This window comes from Gopherus flavomarginatus, chromosome 2 (assembly GCF_025201925.1).
Source record: "Gopherus flavomarginatus isolate rGopFla2 chromosome 2, rGopFla2.mat.asm, whole genome shotgun sequence".
Taxonomy (NCBI): Eukaryota; Metazoa; Chordata; order Testudines; family Testudinidae; genus Gopherus; species Gopherus flavomarginatus.
Genome location: NC_066618.1, coordinates 296454493 through 296476158, shown reverse-complemented (window position 1 = coordinate 296476158; position 21666 = coordinate 296454493). Strand labels below are relative to the sequence as shown.

At 49.7% G+C, this 21666-nt stretch overlaps 1 protein-coding gene across 2 annotated transcripts in view; it reads right to left on the bottom strand.

Moving 5' to 3' along the window:
• Window positions 1–21666, bottom strand: part of ADGRB1 (adhesion G protein-coupled receptor B1) — a 383634-nt gene that overhangs the window by 96326 nt on the left and 265642 nt on the right. For both annotated transcript variants that reach the window (XM_050940709.1, XM_050940708.1), the window contains one exon: window positions 8713–8854. In XM_050940709.1, coding sequence (XP_050796666.1) covers window positions 8713–8854 — 142 coding nt within the window. The remainder of the gene's footprint in view (window positions 1–8712; window positions 8855–21666) is intronic.

Genomic DNA, 21666 nt, shown 5'->3' with positions numbered 1-21666 from the left:
AAAGGAAATCCAGATTGTGTTTATCCTGATCTGAGCAGCGTCCTGGGTGGACGCCAGCCGACAGCACTCCACCAAATAATTCCAAAACAACATGCTGTTTGTTTTTCTCTTTATATGTCACGTTGGTGAAAGACACCAGATTGACAGCCCTTGGGAGGGGAGGCCTCTCCCCACAGAATGGGCCGGACAAGCTTCCCCCCACTCACCCCACTGGGAGCGAGACCTGACCTTGCCAAGAGACCAGTCTGCGGGGAGCTCAGCATCCATGACTCGTTCAAGCCTTGGCTTCTCTAGGAGGATGCCAGCCAGGAGCCAATGTGGCAGTAATTTTAGGATATTGAACCATTTCTGTTGACACCACCTACTTCCAGACCTTGGGCCTGCTCAGTGTGTAGACGAGCAAGGTGGGAGAGGTTCCTTGTGCCTTATGGGAGGACAATTCTGAGTTCATACAAAGCACCAACCCTGTTCACTTTATTCACTTGTACACAGGTGGCACAAGCCACAATGGAAATGACACTCAACCTAACCTGGCAGGACCTTCATTGGCAAGACCTCCATGGCCCCACCGATGGTCCTTCAACAAAGGGTGCTAATTAGCGCCAGTCACTACGATGATTCTTCTCTACTAGGAACCAGGCAGAGACCATGAATTTCAGTGAAGAGCTGTGGCTAGTAATGGCTTTTGGTGATTTCTGACCTGAACTGGATTTGAACTGGTGACTTAGAACAACTCTGTATCCCATCACCAGTCCTGTGAGACATCACCTCCCTCACTGGCTGACACTTGCCCTGCAATCTTCAGCCACAGAACAGATCTGATCTGCTAAGTCTCACAGGTGCTTTGTACCGTTATGATGACAGTGACATCTTCATCTACTAGCCCTCTGAGGTGCCCATATGATCAAACCTGTCATTGTCCTCTCACATGTCCTCAGTACGATACACAGAAATCTGCCAATACGGTGCATTAGCAGGGAGTCACGTTGCTAAACCACTCCCTTTACCCAGGGAACATTTACCTCCACGTACCATTCAAACCACAAGGCCCTGGTCTGGAGTCTCACTCACTAACGCAGGGGTAAACACCACCACAGTTAATGGTGTACAGGGAGTGTACATCAGCTCAGAATCAGCCTCAATGGTTTACAGATTCATCGATTCCAAGGTCACAAGGGACCACTGTGATCATCTAACTTGACCTCCTGTATAACACAGGCCACAAAACTTCCCTGGAACAACTGCCATTTGAACTAGAGCAGTTATTGTAGGAAAAAAACATCCAATCTTGATTTAGAAATTGCTAGGGATGGAGAATCCACCATGAGCCTTGGAAAGATGTTTCAATGGTTAATTAGCTCTCCGTAAAAAAAATTCACTTTATTTCCAGTCTGAAGAAATCTAGTTTCATCTTCCAGTCATTGGATCTTTAATATTTCTTCTCTTTAAGGTCTTCCCTTTACGGCCTGTTACACAAGCAGAGCTGACCCTGCTAACTCACTTAGCAGAGCAGGGAGCGTAATCTCTAATAAATACTGAGCAGCCTCTTTTTGCTTTTTATTAACTTATTCGTCATTTGCCAGTTTGTTCCTGGCTCACAGACTGGCCGCATGTAGCTAACTATGAGTATTCAACACACATCAAAAATGTTAACCCCGTCAGCTACTTTTGATTGGGCAGGTAACACACGTGATATCATTTCTGCTCCCTGATTGGTTGAGCATAACTGTTAGCATCAGTTTGCAGGCTCAAATATGCATGTTTGAAATCTGCTTTCCATTTGCTTTCTATTCATATTCCCCAATTCTGCTCAAAATTTGTCATTTCTGCCAATAAACTCATCCACCAGGCTATTCATGGAAAGCAAAAGTATTTAAAGGGCACAAGCATGGCTGAAACTAATTCATTTTGTTTTAAGTGAGCAGATATCTGAGGGTGTGGGGGGAAATGATTTATTCTCCTGGCCAAAATACTGCTAATTCAGGGCCAACCCATACCATTACAAAGGGGAAAAGAGGACTCAGAAAGCTTAGCTGAGTACCTTGATATAAGCTCTTCCTGGAACTCAGATACCACAGATATGGGTGCTGTATTGGATATATATATAGATAGATAGATAAATAGATAGATAGGTAGATAGGTAGATAGTCTAGTTTCTGTGCCATGGCCTTCTAGCACAAAGATCCCAGAGAAAAGCAAATTTCAATCCCACAGGGTCTACGCCTCCTTCACTGCTCTGTAACCCACTGGTAACATGGCTATCTTCATAGCCAGGCTAGTGCCTATGCCTGCGCCATACCCACTTCCTTCCCAGGCAGCCATAGGTTTGGAGCGGAGCTAACGTTGCTCTAGCAGTACTAACGTCCACAACCAGCTAAGGTGGAAATGCCACACAGAATGGCTACTTCCCAGCACCAATCTCCCCCACGCTCATATAACCTCCATGCCTACAGGGTACCAACTGCCCAGTGATCATGCTGAGGGGCTTCAGAAGGCTCTCAGGGAGGGCTGGAGCATCTCAGAGTGACTCTGCTCACCCCTCTTGCAGCTTTCAGTGCATTTCTGCCCCCCTGCCGGGAACAGAGCCACATCTACTACCCATCTCTGATGGTTGCTTTCCAGGTGGGAATTAATGGGCAAGGTAGGGGAGGGTGGTGTCCTTATCAGAATCCCCCCCTCTCAGTAGACAAGGCTCCCATGCGGTGACTTATAACCGGGCACATGGCAGCTGCTCCATTTGCTAGCTGAGTGTCCCTTCCTGGTGATAAGCCCACCCCCCCCCATTCAAACTCCAATGGAGCGTGGTCCCTCCCTAACATCTGGAGATACAGCAATGACTCTCAAACTTTTTTACTGGTGACCTCTTTCACATAGCAAGCCTCTCAGTGCGACCCCCCCTTATAAATTAAGAAAACTTTGTTAGATATTTAACACCATTATAAATACTGGAGGCAGAGCAGGGTTTGGACTGGAGGCTGACAGCTCACAACCCCCCATGTAATAACCTCGTGACCCCTTGAGGGGTCCCGACTCCTAGTTGAGAGCCCCTGAGATATAGCAATCCACCTTAATTACACCAGAAACACTGCATGAAACAGGTGATAGACAACCGGCCCATCCAACCCTGGGTGTGAGTGGGCATCAGGCTGCTGGCTTCAATGGGGTCATCCCCACTTACATTGCAGAGTGAATTTGGCTCAGTATTGCTCATGCTGAAACGATGAATCCCGCAAAACTCCTTTCCGTCAGATGAAGAGTGATGGGGTGACACAGCATCTGTCTGCAAAGGAGTCACAGACAGCACTGGGAGGAACTCACAGGGGATAGCTTGGCAGTAGAGCAGGGGAGATGCTGTGCAGCAGTTCACATTCCCCTTTCATCCCTCCCTTTCCCCTTCTGCCTGCCCCGAGTTTCACACTGTGAGTTTAGGATTTAACTGAAACTATAATGCCAAAACAGACGCTCAGGAAAACTTGGCCAGGTTTTGAGTCAAAGCCAGGAACAACTACCAAGCAATCCACCAGACCACAAACAATAACCCCATGCTTTTATAGTGCTTTTCTTGGTAGATCTCAAAGTAAACTGAGGCACAGAGAGGGGAAATGACTTGCCCCAGGTCAGTAGCAAGGCAAGAAAAAGAACCAGGTCTCTTGTATCCCTGTCTGATGTGCTAACCATTAGGATACACTGCCCCCCAACAGTTATGGAGCTGGGATGACTGTTTATTACACTGTTCATAACCCGTTTGCTGCTACATTGGCTCCCTTTGTCCGCTTGCTGAATTCACCTGTTGTCTCTCGTCATACACTTAGATTGTAAGCACTCTGTCTCAGGGACTGTTCTTTAGTTAAATGCATGAATCGCACCTATCACAAAGGGGTGTCAAGACCGGATTGCTGCCTCTGGGCACAACAACATCCATCCTTGGCACCTGGAATTCAGTCTAGGTTCTCTCCACACTCAGCTCATGCTTATCCGACATTCTCCCCAAATGCAACCCAGCTTCTCTGCAAATTCAGGCTAGGCTCATGTCAAACTCAGACCAGGATAATCCCAGATTCACCCTCAGTTGTACCCAAATTCAACCCAGTGTCACAGAACAACTCACAAGCTTCCAAAAGTCTGCCAAGACCCACATCTGTAATTAATCCCACATCTCAGGTTTGTGCAGCTCCAGTCCCTATGCTATCAGAGACCCAGGCCTTCAGCTGCTGTTGGCATCGCTCCATTAGAATCCACTGTAACTTACTCCTCTCTGCAGTGCTTTAGGGATGTCAGCGGCCTATAAAGCTCTGTTGAAAACCAGAATCAATCCAGTTTCTATTTCAAAAGTATCTAAGAGAAAGTTGGCCATTAAAAATGATAAATACATTTCAGATTGCCTGCTTCCGGGTAAGTAAAAGAACTGCTGAAACAATAGGCAAGCACATTCCACAAAGGCTGAGACCACAAAATAACCCTATGCTCCTTCCAACCACGTCCTCAAAGTGCTAAAAGGACTGCACAGAAGGACTAATCATGCGGACGACCTACATCTAAACAGCTACAAAATTAACATGTAATAGAGAAATAAGCCCAAGAAGCTTCCCCTTATCACTTAGATTAGATCTGGGGATCCAATACAGAAAGACCCCATAATATTAGAATTCAGTCCCCTATCAACGGGACGGAAGGGAAATACAATGTTGATCCATTAAGATGCCCCCTCGTTGCTGCTACCCAGATTCTCGGGACAGGAGCTACCCTAAAGTTATGTTTCACCACTCCTACAGCTGGGGAGGAGGGGGACCCAGGCTCCACCTCTACCACATGCTGGCTAGTATGGCCATGCCAGAGTGCTAGGGGAAGTACTCTGCACCAGGAACAGACGTGGTGCAGGGTACATGCCCCGCCCAGCAGGAGGAAACCACAGACTGTAACTCAGAAACCCAGCCTGCAGCAGTGCACTGCTCCTTACTCAGGGGAAAGACAGGCTGGATTGGACACTGCAGCTGCGGCTGTTGTGGAGCAGGGATGGGCAAACCAGCCTCGATAAGAAACTGCAGAAACCTCATTTAAAACGCACACCAAAACCAAGCTGAACCTCAACACAAAACCCTTCTGAGACAAGAAAAAGTTCAGCCATCTGCGCCCTCCCTCATCTTATTTTTGCCTCTCCATATCCAGGTTCTGGCTCCAGCAGCAGGGGCAGTGCAATCCCAGAAGCAGGATCTCTTACCAGGAAATCTCATGAGATTTCCAGCCCAAAGACTTAATTTCAGAAATCCTGAGAGGCTCAGAGCCCCCTCTACTTAGAATCACAGGGTCAGACCCCAGATTTGCAAATTCAGGAGGTTTGCATAAACTGCTGAATGTTGGGGGGCTTGTCTGAACTGAATTTGAATTCCAATACTTCCTTGGCGCATCAATAGTTTGGCGCATCAATGGAGGCTGCTGGCTTAAAAGGTGTAGCTTCCTCATGCTACAGGGGAAATACCACTTAACTCCTTATATAGGATTGTCGTACTCAGGGTGCTTACCTGCCACAAATGAATGCATATCATCCACATTTCGCAGAGGGGGGAATGAAGCAGAGAGCAGTTAAATAGGGTTACCCCAGATGGGATTAGGCCAGCACAGTAAGGCTGGCCACAGGACGAGCTGGGGGCTTTACAAGATTCTGAAAGACAAGCATCTCCAGCTCCATAGCATCACCTAGCCCCATCTCTGGGCTTTGCTTCAGTGACACATGAGGGAACAGTCCATCACCTGTTCCTTTCGGTCTCCCATACAAGCACTATAGCAGGGTCTCCCTACATAGTGAGCACGTCTGAGAGGCAGCCCAGCGTGGCATAGCCATAGACACAGACACAACACTAACTCTGAGTGATGGGGAGAGTATGGTGGTTACTTTGGGCCTAAAGGTCCTTGCCTGGAGGTCCAGCAGAGACAAAATATATTAAGTGAATACAATGCAAATACAGACAAGCCTTGGGGCTGATCTCCACCATTTTAACTAAATCCTGTAGCCTTTATTTTATTTAAAATGAATTTTGCCACGTGGTATTACACCACCGTGGGTTCAGCTCTGGTGGCTACAGTTTTAAGCTTAACAGAGTCACCTTTGCTACAAGCTTCAGATTTAGAGTCTAGCATAGCTGGAGTTATACTGGCATAGAGGTGTTTATACCAGCGCAGCACAGCTTTCACTATAAACACTCTGAAACCAGAAGAACTGCCTCCACGTTCAAGAGCTGCAGCAGTTTTTCTACCAATTTAGTTAAATCAGAACAAGACATGACCCTAGTCTTGCTAATAGGCACCTCCTTTTTACTCAGGCTCACTACTCCTTTCCCACTTCATCTTCGGAAGCAAATCTGCAGTGGTTCTTCATCACCAGCCCATGCCCCAGTATCAGTGGGGGCTGGCGGCTGCCACTCAGTGAGTCTCCATACTGGGCCCTGGTGCATCCCTGCTTCCTGCCCTGCAGCGGGGCTTGGGCATGGATCATGGCAGGAGTAAAGTGTGACATCACTTTAGGCCCCGTTTCAAGGGAGGGTACATACACCAACCACCATCATGGTCATCACTAAGGTTTGAACCTGGGCCTTCCTGAGCTGGGAGCCTGAGCCTCCGCTGCTCAAGCTAAAAGACTTGTATCCTCTGCAGATCAGGCCCAGGGAGGAAGGTGGCATAACACATACTGAACAGCACTCCATTGAGTGGCAGGCGATGGGCACTGGCTAGCACAGCTGAGCTCAGCCTGGCGCACAAGCCCAGCCGCCCCAGGGAAGTTGGGAATGACTTGTATAAAACATTGGCCAGGCCAGTCGCCTTCACACAGCCCCTGTCTCACTCTGATCAAGTCTACATGGCTGGGAGCAGGGCAGTCACTGCCCATGCAACAAAGGGTGGGAAGCTAGGGTGGCTCGTGCCAAAGTTACCATTTCCTTCTGGCCATTTACAGGCCTTGCCAGGATATCTAATTACCCCACCCCAAGTTGGAGCTACAATCCCTTTAAATCGCTGCTTTCTGGCAAGACCGAAAGGGACATCGGGGACTACTCTACAAGTCAGTCACCGCCCTGGTAAAGTGCGTTAGCAGCTGGACCTGCCTGGGCCTAAGCAAACACAGCCAACACTGTGTCTTTAAAGCCACTTCAGTGCAGATGTTGTTTCCATGGTAACTAGTGGACCAAATATATTATTGTTTCTAATAATAAACCAAACTTTCAACTTGGAAAATGTGCTTCCCTCACCCCTTCTTCCTTTCCCCTCCCTTTTCCTAAATTAAACCGGCATTTACTGAGCGAGGTGTAATTAGTAAATAACTGGAAGGGCCTAGTAACTCCTAGTGCCCGAGCAGATGGAAGTGTCACATGAGGCACGGTGTTCAGCTGCGAATCAATGTGCGCCTGGGATCTGCGCAGAAATGGCTGAATTTTTTTTTTTAATCAACCCAAACTAAAGACATTGGGATGATTCTATGAACCCCTGGGAGCAACGCCCCAGCTGCGACTTTGCATGCGCTCCACATTCCCGCAGACCAGGCAGGACTCCGCTCCGGAGCTGGGATCGGCTCTCGGCATCTGTTACTTTTTCAAACACTCTCATTGAGACCCAGTGTTTGCTTCCCTTTAAATAAAGAAGCAGAAACTTCACGTACACACACACACACACACTCCTCCAGCCCTCACCCTATTCCCCATCCCCTTCAAACAACAACCAAGTCAGCAAAGCAGTACAAACCCTTTCAGGATCTACCAATCAGAGATGATCAGCACCCAGAGATCGCACCAAGGTTGAAAGGGGAAAAGGAAGGGGTGGAGAACGTGCAAAGATTAAGTGCGGGCACTGACAACAGTGCAGATGCCAGCCTGTGCGAGTCCCCTCCCTGGTTCCACCAACATTCCTATCCAAATCCACCGTGCAGGAAGAGAGCGGGGTGGGGGCGGGGGGAGGCCCCTGAAACCAACAATACGATCACTGCAGCAGCCACAGCAACCCAAATGAATTCCACCGTGCAGGCTCCAGCTCACACTGCAATTGAGGAAGGGGGAGTAGGGTGACCCAATAGCAAGTGTGAAAAATCGGGACGGAGTGGGGGGTAATAGGTGCCTGCATAAGACAATGCCCTGAATATCAGGACTGTCCCTATAAAATCGAGACATCTGGTCACCCTAAGGGGGAGGGAGGGTGTCAGGAGGGAAATTTGGGGAGACAAGGGGTAGGATCTGCTCTCTGTCTCCCAAGGGCTCACTGCCCCCGAACACCCTGATCTAAGGAATCGGTGGCACTTCAATGCAGCAGGCTTCCTCAGTTGGGTTTGTTTTTAGGTCACAGCCTGTCAGCGGCACATCTGAGCCGCTTTGCCGCGTTCTCGTCTTTCTATATTGCAATGTCTACACGCACACATGTTTGAAAGCTTGTCTCTCTCGCCAACAGAAGTTGGTCCAATAAAAGATATTACCTCCTCCACCTTGTCTCTCTCTCTACACACACACACACACACATACACACACACACACACACACACACACACACACACACCCCTCCAGCAGCATCCTGGTCCCTCCGCCTCCCAACAGCCAGGCTGGTATTGGCGATTGATTGTCATTTAAATGTCACACGCTGGATGCTGTGCCATTCTGGGCTGGGATTTTTCCCCCCCTCTCCTTTCTTTCTTGGCATTCTTTCATTCTTTCTTCATTGTATGTTATTGGCAGGACTTACCATGTCTGAGCTGAGCTGGGCTAAGATGGCGAAGGTAGAGAGTCTCTCACAGAGGCATTTAGTTCGGAAGGAATCGACTGGGACTGTTCGGCAGCCGCGCCAGGACCAGGCACCAAGCTGGGAGGAGGAGGAGGAGGAGGATCTGTTAAGGGAGGGGGTGGCAAAGTGCAGAGAGGCGAGAGAGAGAGAGGGAGAGACAGAGTGAGAGGAGGCAGCAAAAAGAAAAACATCACCAATAAAATGCAAAAGAAAGAACCAGAGCACTGACCCCCTCCTCCTCCCCACATGCTGGGAGCATCACCACCCCCCACAAGCTGGACTCCCATTCCCGTGCACAGCTGCCCTCCCCATCCCAGAACACAGCTCCCCTCCCCCAGCAATACGCCCACCACAGGACAAAGCTCCCCTCCCCCAGCATCACCCCATCCCAGCACACAGCTCCCCTCTCCCAGCAACACCCCATCCCAGCACACAGCTCCCCAGCATCACCCCATCCCAGCACACAACTCCCCTCCCCCAGCATCACCCCATCCCAGCACACAGCTCCCCTCCCCCAGCAACACCCCATCCCAGCACACAACTCCCCTCCCCCAGCATCATCCCATCCCAGCACACAGCTCCCCTCCCCCAGCAATACCCCCACCACAGGACAAAGCTCCCCTCCCCCAGCATCACCCCATCCCAGCACACAGCTCCCCTCTCCCAGCAACACCCCATCCCAGCACACAGCTCCCCTCCCCCAGCATCACCCCATCCCAGCACACAGCTCCCCTCCCCCAGCATCACCCCATCCCAGCACACAGCTGCCTTCCCCCAGCATCACCCCATCCCAGCACACAGCTCACCTCCCCCAGCAACACCCCATCCCAGCACACAGCTCCCCTCCCCCAGCATCACCCCATCCCAGTACACAGCTCCCCTCTCCCAGCATCACCCCCATCCCAGGACACAGCTCCCCGCCCCCAGCATCTCCCCCGTCCCAGGACACAGCTCCCCCCCTCAGCATCTCCCCTATCCCAGGACAAAGCTCCCCATCCCCAGCATCACCCCATCCCAGCACACAGCTCCCCCCCAGCATCTCCCCCATCCCAGGACACAGCTCCCCCCCGCAGCATCTCCCCCATCCCAGGACACAGTTCCCCCTCAGCATCTCCCCCATCCCAGGACAAAGCTCCCCTCTCCCAGCATCACTCCCATCCCAGGACACAGTTCCCCGCCCCCAGCATCTCCCCCGTCCCAGGACACAGCTCCCCCCCCGCAGCATCTCCCCCATCCCAGGACACAGTTTCCCCTCAGCATCTCCCCCATCCCAGGACAAAGCTCCCCTCCCCCAGCAACAACCCATTCCAGCACACAGCTCCCCTCTCCCAGCATCACCCCATCCCAGGACACAGCTCCCCTCTCCCAGCATCACCCCATCCCAGGACACAGCTCCCCGCCCCCAGCATCACCCCATCCTAGGACACAGCTCCCTTCCTCCAGCAACACCCCATCCTAGGACACAGCTCCCCTCCCCCAACATCTCCCCCATCCCAGGACACAGCTCCCCTCCCCCAGCAACACCCCCATCCCAGCATACATCTCCCCTCCCCCAGCAACACCCCATCCCAAGACACAGCTCCCCCCCCAGCAACATCCCATCCCAGCACACAGCTCCCCTCCCTAGCAACACCCCATCCCAGGACACAGCTTCCTTCCCCCAGCAACACCCCATCCCAGCACACAGCTCCCCTCCCCCAGCAACACCCCATCCCAGCACACAGCTCCCCTCCCACAGCAACACCCCATCCCAGCACACAGCTCCCCTCCCACAGCAACACCCCATCCCAGGACACAGCTCCCCTCCCACAGCAACATCCCATCCAGGACACATCTCCCCTCCCACAGCAACACCCCATCCCAGGACACAGCTCCCCTGCCCCAGCAACATCCCATTCCAGGACACAGCCTCCCCCCGCATCTCCCCCATCCCAGGACACAGCTCCCCTCCCCCAGCATCACCCCCATCCCAGCACACAGCTCCCTTCCCTAGCAACACCCCATCCCAGGACACAGATCCCCACCCAGCATCTCCCTCATCCTAGGACACAGCTCCCCCACCCAGCATGTCCCCCATCCCAGGACACAGCTCCCCTCCCCCAGCAACTCCCCATCCCAGCACACAGCTCCCCTCCCCCAGCAACACCCCATCCAGGACACAGCTCCCCTCCCACAGCAACACCCCATTCCAGGACACAGCTCACCCACCCAGCATCTCCCCCATCCCAGCACACAGCTCACCCACCCAGCATCTCCCCCATCCCAGCACACAGCTCCCCTCCCCCAGCAACACCCCATTCCTGGACACAGCTCCCCTCCCACAGCAACACCCCATCCCAGGACACAGCTCTCCCCACCCCAGCATCACCCCCATCCCAGGACACAGCTTCTGTCCCACAGGAATACCCTCAACCTGCGCACACACCCCTCCCCACATCCAGAACACAGCTCCGCCCCGTCCCAGTACATCAAAGTTCCCTATCCCATCATCACCCTCATCCCTGCACGCAGCTCCCCTTCCCCAGCATCTCCCTCGTCCCAGGACACAGCTTCCCCCCCGTGAGCAACATCCCCATCCCAGCACACAGCTCCCGTAATTATCCCAGCACACACAACTACCCTCCTTCAACACAACACACTCAGCTCCCCCGCACAGCTCCCATCCACCATCCCAGCACACAGAGCTCCCTTCCCTTTCTAAATCCGCACAGCCCCCCATCCTCCATTCCAGCACATGACTCCCCTCTCCTTTCCTTCCCCTCCCTATCCCTATGGAAAGCTGCAGAGTAGCTCCTGTCCTGATACCCTTCTGTTCTCACTCCCATCTGTTCCCCGCACAGCCAAGACAAGGCTGTGTGGTCCACCCCAGACCCCACCCCAACCTCTCCAGATCTGGGAGTAGCGGGACTCCAGGAGGGGTGATCAGAGAGGACTGCTGGGGCATGAATCTCACCTATCCTGCAAAGGACACAGGAAACAGGGAGTGGGACCCAGGGATCCAGACCCTGTGAGCTGACACAGGTACAGGGAGGCTGGGGAAGAGAGAGCACAAGAGGACCTGAAGCTGGAGAAACACCCTGGGGCATCCGGGCTTGATGCACAGAGGGACAGGCATAGTGGGGGGTTGTTTTTTTTAAAAGTCATTCCTCCAAGGCAAGCATCTGGAACTAATCTACTTTGGCTTGCGGCTGGCTGAGGGAGCCTGCTGCTGCTCGGGGATGGGGGTGGGAGGAAAGTGACCAGGGGTGGGAGAAGGGGAAAGAATCATAGAATCATAGAATATCAGGGTTGGAAGGGACCTCAGGAGTATCTAGTCCAACCCCCTGCTCAAAGCAGGGCCAATTCCCAACTAAATCACCCCAGCCAGGGCTTTGCCAAGCCTGACCTTAAAAACCTCTAAGGAAGGAGATTCCACCACCTTTCTAGGGAACCCATTCCAGAAGCTGGGAGAGAGGGCGGAGAGGCTCTTGGGCATGAAAAATTGCCTCTTAGGCATTAGTAAAAGTAACCTGGGTCAGCAACATCTGTCCCGGTGAGGATTAGAGGGAAGGAGACATTCCCTGTGTTTGGGGACACTGCCAGGTAGTCTGGAACGTGGGACCCCCTCCACTCCCCCTGGGACTGCTCCATCAAGCCCATAGCATGTGCTGCCTTAAGCAAAGTACCACACTCAGCCTCAGCCCCTGCCTCCTTGCTCCAAAAGCCAGCAGAGGCTGAGACAGCAGAACCAGGAGAGATGGAAAAGACCTGCCAGAGCAGGATTCTCCCCTACACACTGATCTCCAGTGCTCTAGTTGGGCTGATTGTACGGGTCCCAGGCAAGGGATTCTTCCTTTGGGCAACTGTTCCACAGCCTAACACATCTCACTGTCCGAACCTTCTCCATGGAATACAGTCGTGGAATCCTTCCCTCGCTCAGCCTCCACCAAGTTACTCTAGGGGTATGTCTAGACAAGAGCCACCCAGCTCGGCTTGTGGGGTTTGGGAAGCAGGGCTTTTTCATTTGCTGTGTCGATATCTGGCCTCAGGCTGCAGCCTCAGGTGTAAGACACTGCGAGGTGGGAGGGTCCCAGAGCTCAGGCTCCAGCCCCAATCCAGAAGCCTTTGCCAACCCAGCAATGAAGCAGGCCAGCCACGGGGTTTTTTTTGCTGTGTAGACATAGCCCTAATTACACCCCCAGACATATCCTAGATACAGTCTAGCTCTGCACGGCAACTGAGAGCATGTTGAATTATTGTTCCTCTTAGCACGGAGAAGCCTCAACCGAGATCAGCACCGCATTGTGCTCCGCACTGTATAAACACATTGCAAGAGACAGTTCCTGATCTGACCTGCTTACAATCTAAATGGAAGAGACAGGCAAAGGCTGAGAGGGAAAACTGAGAATTATCCCCCATGCTCATTAACACACTTGTGCACACTGGCATGGCCAGGACATAAATGTGTGATGCTGGTCATTTTACTGCAGTCTCCAGTTAAATACCATAGTTGTGCTGTGTTCCAAACCTTTGTGTGGTATCAGCAATGCCGGGTTTACAACGGTTCCAGTGGATCCATGGAGCCAGGCCCACGCTGAGAAGGGGCCCCGGCTTGTTCCACTTACACTGCGCCCCGAGATCTCACTGGCTCCTCTTACCCACCACTTGCTCCTCTCAGCCTGTCCGCCAGCTGGCTGAGGGCTCCTCTCTGCCACGTCTCAGCCCAGCAGACACAGTCACCTCCCAGCAAGGCCGGTGAGCGCCGCCGGAAAGCAGGGTGCCGGGGAGTGGGGCTCTTGGGGGTTGGGGGGTGCTGGGCTATGAAGGGGTGGGGAAGATCTGTGTGTGTTGAGGGACTAGGGAGTGGGAGTTCTGGGCAGTTGTGGAGGGACTGTGGGCAGGGGTGGTGTTGTGCAGGGCACTGTGCATTTGTGGGTGGGTCTGGGGGGCCTCATGCCATAGGGAGTGGGGGGGACTATATGGTGCGGCATGGGCCCACCCCCAAGGGGAAAGGACACACTGGCAGTACAGGGCTGGGCAGGCCACTGTGCATCTGGCAACTGCCGGATTGTAAATAGTGCCCTCGCATTGGGCAGAGCAGGGCCACCCTTGCCATGCCATGCCCCATTGCCTCTGGCTGGCCCCTCGCTCCAGGGACTGACCTCCCTGCACCATGCTCCGTTGTCCCCATGGGGGCCCACAAATATGTTTGGCACTGGGCCCACAAAAGGTTAATCCGGCCCTAGAATTTTCAATCCTGTTTGTTAACACGTGTGAAAGAGTTACCCAGTGGTCAGTGTGAGTTCCAGGTCCCCCTCTGTGCCAACCCACAGAGGACAGGAGCCATTACAGCCCAAGTTACAAAACCTTGATGCTTCAGCTTAAGTTGCAACAGCTCTTTTTTTTAGCGATCCCCGGTTCATTCGCAGGCGTGTTGGCCAAGATGGTGGCCATCGCCTAAGCACGACTCAAATGTCTCATAGACTCATAGACTCTAGGACTGGAAGGGACCTCGAGAGGTCATCGAGTCCAGTCCCCTGCCCTCATGGCAGGACCAAATACTGTCTAGACCATCCCTGATAGACATTTATCTAACCTACTCTTAAATATCTCCAGAGATGGAGATTCCACAACTTCCGTAGGCAATCTATTCCAGGGTTTAATTACCCTGAGAGTTAGGAACTTTTTCCTAATGTCCAACCTAAATCTCCCTTGCTGCAGTTTAAGCCCATTGCTTCTTGTTCTATCATTGGAGGCTAAGGTGAACAAGTTTTCTCCCTCCTCCCGATGACACCCTTTTAGATACCTGAAAACTGCTATCATGTCCCCTCTCAGTCTTCTCTTTTCAAGTCAAGTAGACATTCCCCAAAAGGCACGGCTACCAAAAGCTGGGATTAATGAGACCAAACTGTATGCGCTGAGAGTTAACCACTCGTCATCTCAATAAACATTCAAGTATTGCCTGACCGGTCTGAAACCAAGCTCAGGAGATGGGAAAAGAGAGGCATTGAGTTAAGGAATCATGTTGCTTTTTACTGTGTTTTGTTGGTTTTTTTTAGGTAAATGAGGAAACTCCATGCAAAGCATCACAAAGTTCCACAGCTCTAAAGCACCCACTGTGAGGGCCAGATCGCCCCTTCCTGCTGCTTTCATGGAGGGGGTAAAAACAATGGGAACTGTTGGAGGCTGGGTGGGATGAGTCTATGTGCAAACTCTCAGGGCTCCATCACAGCAAAGGGAAGGGCATAGCAGCAGTATCCCAGGGAAATAGCTGTGAGAATTAGTGCCACACTCCAGCTATGGGATGCTCTCTTTGCACAATCAGCCATCCTCTGAGGAGAGAGCTAGTGAAGAGTGCCAGCAGAGCCACAGGCAGTACAACTCCAGATGGAGCCATGCTGCTATGGAGCCCAGGGCATATAACAGACGGACTGAGCTTCTGCACAGATGCCCTTGCCTTTGGCAGATGCCCCTTGATCTATGGGAGCTCCTTGCAGGATTCAGGCTGTCCGTAGCTCAAGAGGTCTGTACCACTCCTACAACACAGCAACTCTCTCCCTGTGTCCTTCTGCCTGATCTGTGGGCAGGCAAAATCTGGGCCTTGGTTTGAGAGGAAGAGCAGAGAAAAGGGTAACTGAGTTGAAACTGAAATGCAAAGGTCTGAGTATGAACAGAACGAAGCAGAATCAAGGAGCTTAAATAGCCCCCTCTGCTACTGAATCCAAAGGGTAGCTTGGGAGAGGTAAGAACTACACCTTCCTCTGTATCGCCTGCAAACCAAAATACCCTTGAAGAAGCAGAATAAAATGGCTTCTTCCAGCCAGATCAAGCACAGCACGTGGAGATAGCATGACGGAGACATAAGAAAGCACAGGAGACTGGAATGTAGGAGGAGCAGTGAACAGGAAGCGATGCCACAGGATGGAGGACAGTAACAGTCACATTTCACAATGCAAATAAGGGCTCAAGGGTCAGGCAAACAGCCAAAGTTTGTTGCCGCCTGGCTAAAAGAAGATATATATCACCGTGCTGAGTATAGCAGTCGCTGGGCACTTTGCAGCAACGTGGAATTAAGAGTCCATTCCATTCCCAAAGGGCCACTGACAGACAGAGAGGGAGTGTACATGATGTTGGTGTATATAGATTCATAGATTATAAAACCAAAAGGGACCACTCATAGAATCATAAAATATCAAGGTTGGAAGGGACCTCAGGAGCTCATCTAGTACAACCCCCTGCTCAAAGCAGGACCAACTCCAACTAAATCATCCCAGTCAGGGCTTTGTCAAGCCTGATATTGAAAACCTCTAAGGAAGGAGATTCCACCACCTCCCTAGGGAACCCATTCCAGTGCTTCACCACCCTCCTAGTGAAATAGTGTTTCCGAATATCCAGCCTAGACCTCCCCCACTGCAACTTGAGACCATTGCTCCTTGTTCTGCCACCTGCCACCACTGAGAACAGCCGAGCTCCATCCTCTTTGGAACCCCCTTCAGGTAGCTGAAGACTGCTATTAAATCCTCCCTCACTCTTCTCTTCTGTATACTAAATAAACCCAGTTCCCTCAGCCTCTCCTCGTAGGTCATGTGCCCCAGCCCCCTAACCATTTTCATTGCCCTTTTCTGGACTCTCTCCAATTTGTCCACATCCTTTGTGTAATGGGGGGCCTAAAACTGCACACAGTACTCCAGATGTGGCCTTACCAGTGCTGAATAGAGGGGAATAATCACTTCCCTTGATCTGCTGGCAATGCTCCTACTAATGCAGCCCAGTATGTCATTAGCCTTGGCAACAAGGGCACACTGTTGACACATATCCAGCTTCTCATCCACTGTATTCCCCAGGTCCTTCTCTGTAGATCATCTAGTCTGATCTTCTGCATAACAGAAGACCAAAAAACTGCCCTGAATTAATTTCTGTTTGAACTAGAACAGATCCTGTAGAAAAACATCCTATTTTGATTTAAAAATTGCCAGTCCTAGAGAATCCACCATAACCCTTGGCAAGTTATTCAAATAGTTAATTACCCTCTCTGTTAAAAAGAAGTTGCACCTTAGTTCTAGTCTGAATTTGATTCGCTTCAGCTTCCAGCCATTAGACCTTGTTATACCTCTTTCTGCTAGAAGAACCCTCTACTATCAAATTGCTGTTCCTCGTGTAGGTGCTCATAAACTGTGATCAAGTCACCCCCTAACCTCTTTGTTAAGATAAACAGACTGAGCTCTTTCAGTCTTTCACTATAAAGGCAAGTTTTCCAATCCTTTAATCATTCTCATGGCTCTTCTCTGAACCCTCTCCAATTTATAAACATCCTTTTTTAACTGTGGACACCAGAACTGGACACAGTATTCCAGTAGTGGTCAAACCAGTGCCAAATACAGAATAGAAATATTTATTCAACATCTCTAACTTTTCTGTATTATTATTGATAATTCTACCATTTCCATCTAGTAAAGATCAATACCATTGTTAGGATTTTTTTTGTTCTTAAGATACTTACAAAACTCCTACTTATTGTTCATAATTTTGCTGGCTATAGAGTTCTTTTGCTTCCCTTATCAATTTTCTACAATTCCTAGCATCTGATTTATATTCTTTTCTATCAACTTCCACTTAAAACTGCTTTCACTTCACCTCTAAACTAGATTTTTTTTAACCAACACAGCCTTTGTTCTCAATTGTGGCATCTAGTAAAATGTTCTTTAAAAATTCCCAATTGCCATTCACATTGTTCTGTTTAAATTCTTTCTCTCAACTGATTTGGTTTGTCACTGTTTTGAGCTTTATGAAATTGGCCATTTAAAAACCCACATGTATATTACTAGTTTGGACTTTATTCTGTTTGCACTTCACAACTGAATGGATACATTTGTGTTAGTGATAGACCTGACCCCAAATCTCAGCTCCAGTTACCTCCAAGCTTCAAAGCAAAGTGGGTATGGATCTGGGCTGCTCATCTCTACTAGTTCAAGCTAAACATCAGATCCAAACACTCCTGCACTGTTCCAATCCCCATTTCTAAACGTGGCAAAGAAACTCATACATTTAAAGCACATAGTGGGACATATTTCACAATAACCATGCTTTGCTCTTATAGGACATGATCCAATGTCCACTGAAATCATTGGAGAGAGTCCCATTGAGTTCAATGTACATTGGATCAAAGCCACATAGCTCTTATATTAAAAGCCACTATAAATTACCAAAGGGGTGGTGTGGGATATCCTGAATCAGATGTTCAGCTGATGTACATCTGCATAGTCCACTGAAGTAAGTGGAGTTATGTCAATTTACAACTGCTGAGAATGTGGCCCCCTATGATCAAAGATCACTGATTAAACATCTCAATCATCTTAAAGTATTGAATTCATCCTACAGGATGCTAGTGCGATCCCTCAGTTTTAAGCTCCTCAGCATAAACAATGCCTCTTCTTCCCTTATCCTTTCCCTCATCTCTGGTTTTAATCCTTCGGCATGTCTTTGACATGGCTTGGGGAGAACAGTCGTGCTGTTAAAAGAACATTTGGAGTGATATGAAAAAATGGCCAATTCCCCCAGCAGTAATCACACTGCTCCTCTACAGAGCGTTCTGCCTTCAAAGCACTTTGCAAAATGATCTAAAGTCAGATCCAGAGCACAGAACCAGTGCAAGACCAGAGCACTTAAACCCAAAGGCTCGGTCACCACTTTACTCCCATGTGAGCTCAAAGACCCTTGTACTGCACCTCTGCCTAAGGATGGATTTACCCACAAATGACTCAGTCAACACAACACACACAGCAAGGTAGGATAGGACATATTATTATCCCCATTTTACAGGAGGATAGACTAGAACAGTGCAGTTCAGTCCAGCATTGCCGATTCTTGCAATTTTTTGGCAAGGTTTGCAATATTTGGTATTTGCATTCAAGCCCCAGCTCCTGGAGTCAAATTATTTATGTGTGAATCTCAGCATTCAGTAGTTTCCAGCTCTTGTGGTTGCAAAGAAAAGTCTAAAAAACATGACCCAAGCGTGACCTAACAGCCCAGAAACCCAGTAGACAAACTAAAACCAAAATGTTTTATTTTAGTATCTCCTGATTTTTAAGCCAGTCTCATAATTTTTCGGAGCCTGACTCATGACTGTTGAATGCTTGTGGTTGACCATACTGTGAGGACTCGCCCAGCACCACGGAGAGTGCTGATGTTGTAGACTGCAAACAATAGAGAGTGGAGCCACTAAATGGGCTAGCTTAGCATTCATACAAAATTCCCATTGGTTTCATTAGGACTCTGGCTTTGTGACTGCAATGAGACTCTGGATAAGGAGAGTCTCCCTCAGAGCCATTCACCCACTGGATCAGTGGGAGTTTTGCCTGAGTCAGAGACTGTAAGATGTAGGGTCTAGCCAATTCATATTAGCAAACTCCACTTAGTTCAGCATAGGATGAAGGTCCCAAATTGTTTGTCCAATGCACATTACAGCTCTGCTTAGAATAAGCCTCTGCTCAGGGGGGGTATTACTATGAGTAATGAATGACTTTGTTATGAGCCAAATCCAAAGCACACAGAAGCCCAAGGGAGGCTATCCATGGACTTCAGTGGGTGTTTGAACAGGGGTCTGATGGGGTGTCCACCTCACACAAGGCAAAGTTGGTAAATTAGGATAGTTAACCTGATAGGCTGCACCTGGGAAGAGCCAGGGATTGAAGGACTGATTGAAGATGGAGCCCAGCTGGGAAGGAACAGGAGGGGTGGATATGAAGCCAGTAAGTTGACAGTGGAAAGGGGCTGCAGGAGAAGTGGGCTGCAGTCACTCCCTGGGGGTAAGGAGGGGCATTTGAGGCTAGAGAGTTAAATAGTCTGCAGTTCCTCCGTGGGAGGAAGGAGTCTGAGCTGGTACAACCAGAGAGGGGGAGCCAGAAAGTATTGGAAGGAGTCTCAGGAAAAAGCAACAGGGTCCGAGGGAAAGCAGACCACAGTTGCCAGGAAGGGTCCCTGGACAGGAACCCAGAGGAGTGGGTGGGCCCAGGGTTCCCCCAGCCACTGGGAAAGTGGCATAGACCAGGCAGTGGAGCACAGATTGCCTAGGATGTTTGTCCAGTGGGATTTGGTCCCCTGAAAGGAGAAGACTATAGTGATCTGGCCAGAAGGCTAAGTCACAAAGAAGGAGCACACTGAGTCCCAGAGAAAGGGAGCCACTGGGCAAAGAAAGGGGTGTCGGACCCCTGATGTGGAGCTAATCCCCTGATGTGACCACAAGGAGATGCCCTAGTGGCAAGCATACCACGTGACAAGATCTTATAAGTGATGTGTGCATGTGCAGGTATCATTTACAATTCAATACTGAGTCCTGTACCTCATCAGTAAGGCTCTTCATTTGGGCTGTTTATTGATCGGTTGATTTAATTTATTTATTGATAATTTCCCAGGGATTTATTGGGTTTCTTTTAACCATTTCAAAACCAGAAGAAAATCGGTCAAAAACAAAAACAAAGGGCATCAGAGGAGGTGGGGTACTAAAGGGGGTGGCGAGGATGAGTCCCTCCGTGAAACCTTTGATTCTGCGCGTGACAGAAAGCCACGCGCTCACAGCTGTGAGGAACAGGAAGGGGGTTCATGAGCCTTATCTATAAATATTAAAACTTGTGAATCCCAAGGACAAAGAGGAATTAATTAGAGGTGAAATAAGGGAAAATAAGAGGAAATTTACGCAAGAGAAAATTTAGATGCGGATATCAGGAAAATGCTTCCTAATAGTGAGATCTAACAGACTGTGGCCTAGCCAAAGCGGAGAGGTGGAAGCTCCAAAACTAAACCTGAGAATCCATCAGTGAGTGGTGGAAGCATCAGGACACCCGAGAGGGTTATTCCATCTCTAATATCCGTGGGTTCAAATTGAGCCCTAGCCCATTCCACGAGAGAAAAGTTTTGGCTATAGGTTTTCATGATGGGTGTAAACACCAAGAATGTGATTCAGGAAAGCAATTAAGGACGTAGTCCCACAGACTTCTATGGGAGTTATTATGCACATGCTTAAGGACCTTCCTGAACAGTGATAAATAGCAAATTAAGGGCTTTGTTATAGGAACAGGCATGGAACAGAAAGAAGCTTTAAAACAATGGAGCTTATACTTAAGGCTTAAAGAATATATAAATACTTCCTGATTCACAGGGGCTTTTTTCCTCCCTCCCGATCAAACTGACAGGTCAGTCAAGTGCTTGGCTGGGATCCATCTAGCGGCTTGATTATTAATTTGGAGAGCTGGAACCCAAGTCACAGTTAATCCCTTTTGCAGGATTCCCAAAGCAATTTTCATTTCCAGCAAAAGGCCATTGCAAAGCTCCTTCTGAACACTCTGGAAGTGCAAACGGGACTGCCTTTGTACAGCTGGCTTTGAATAAAATTCATTTTGTCTTGATGAGTGTGTTCTGGCCACAGTTTCTCCTGGACCTCATAGTTGCCTCAGGAGGTTAAAGAGTCCTGGGGAAAGGTGCAAGGAAATGCTTTCTTCCTTTCCTACTTTCTTTCAGGAAAAATACAGGATGAAAATATCTAATTAGAATCCTGAACCAGTGATAGAGAATTCTGCATGCTTACAAATGAAAACAAATTACACTTTAAAGTAGAAAGGAGCCAAAATCAACCTCTAATTTCAAATACTATGAAAGCACTGAACTTTCTCATCCAAATTCCAGGGTCAATTAAAATTGACACCCATAATGTCAATGGTGGTTTGGGCAATTTTGGCACCTGTCCCCTTAGGAACCTGAATGAAGCCCTCAGGCTAACAAGCTTTATCACACAAGCCACTAAACACCCAACAGACAGTAATGACTTTCAGTGATTGATCCAGTGGTTTGGGGCCAGATTCTGCTCTCAGTAACATTCATTTAAATCCAGAGTGGCTGCACTGAAGTCAGCTTCGATTTAAATTGATGTAACTGAGAGGAGAA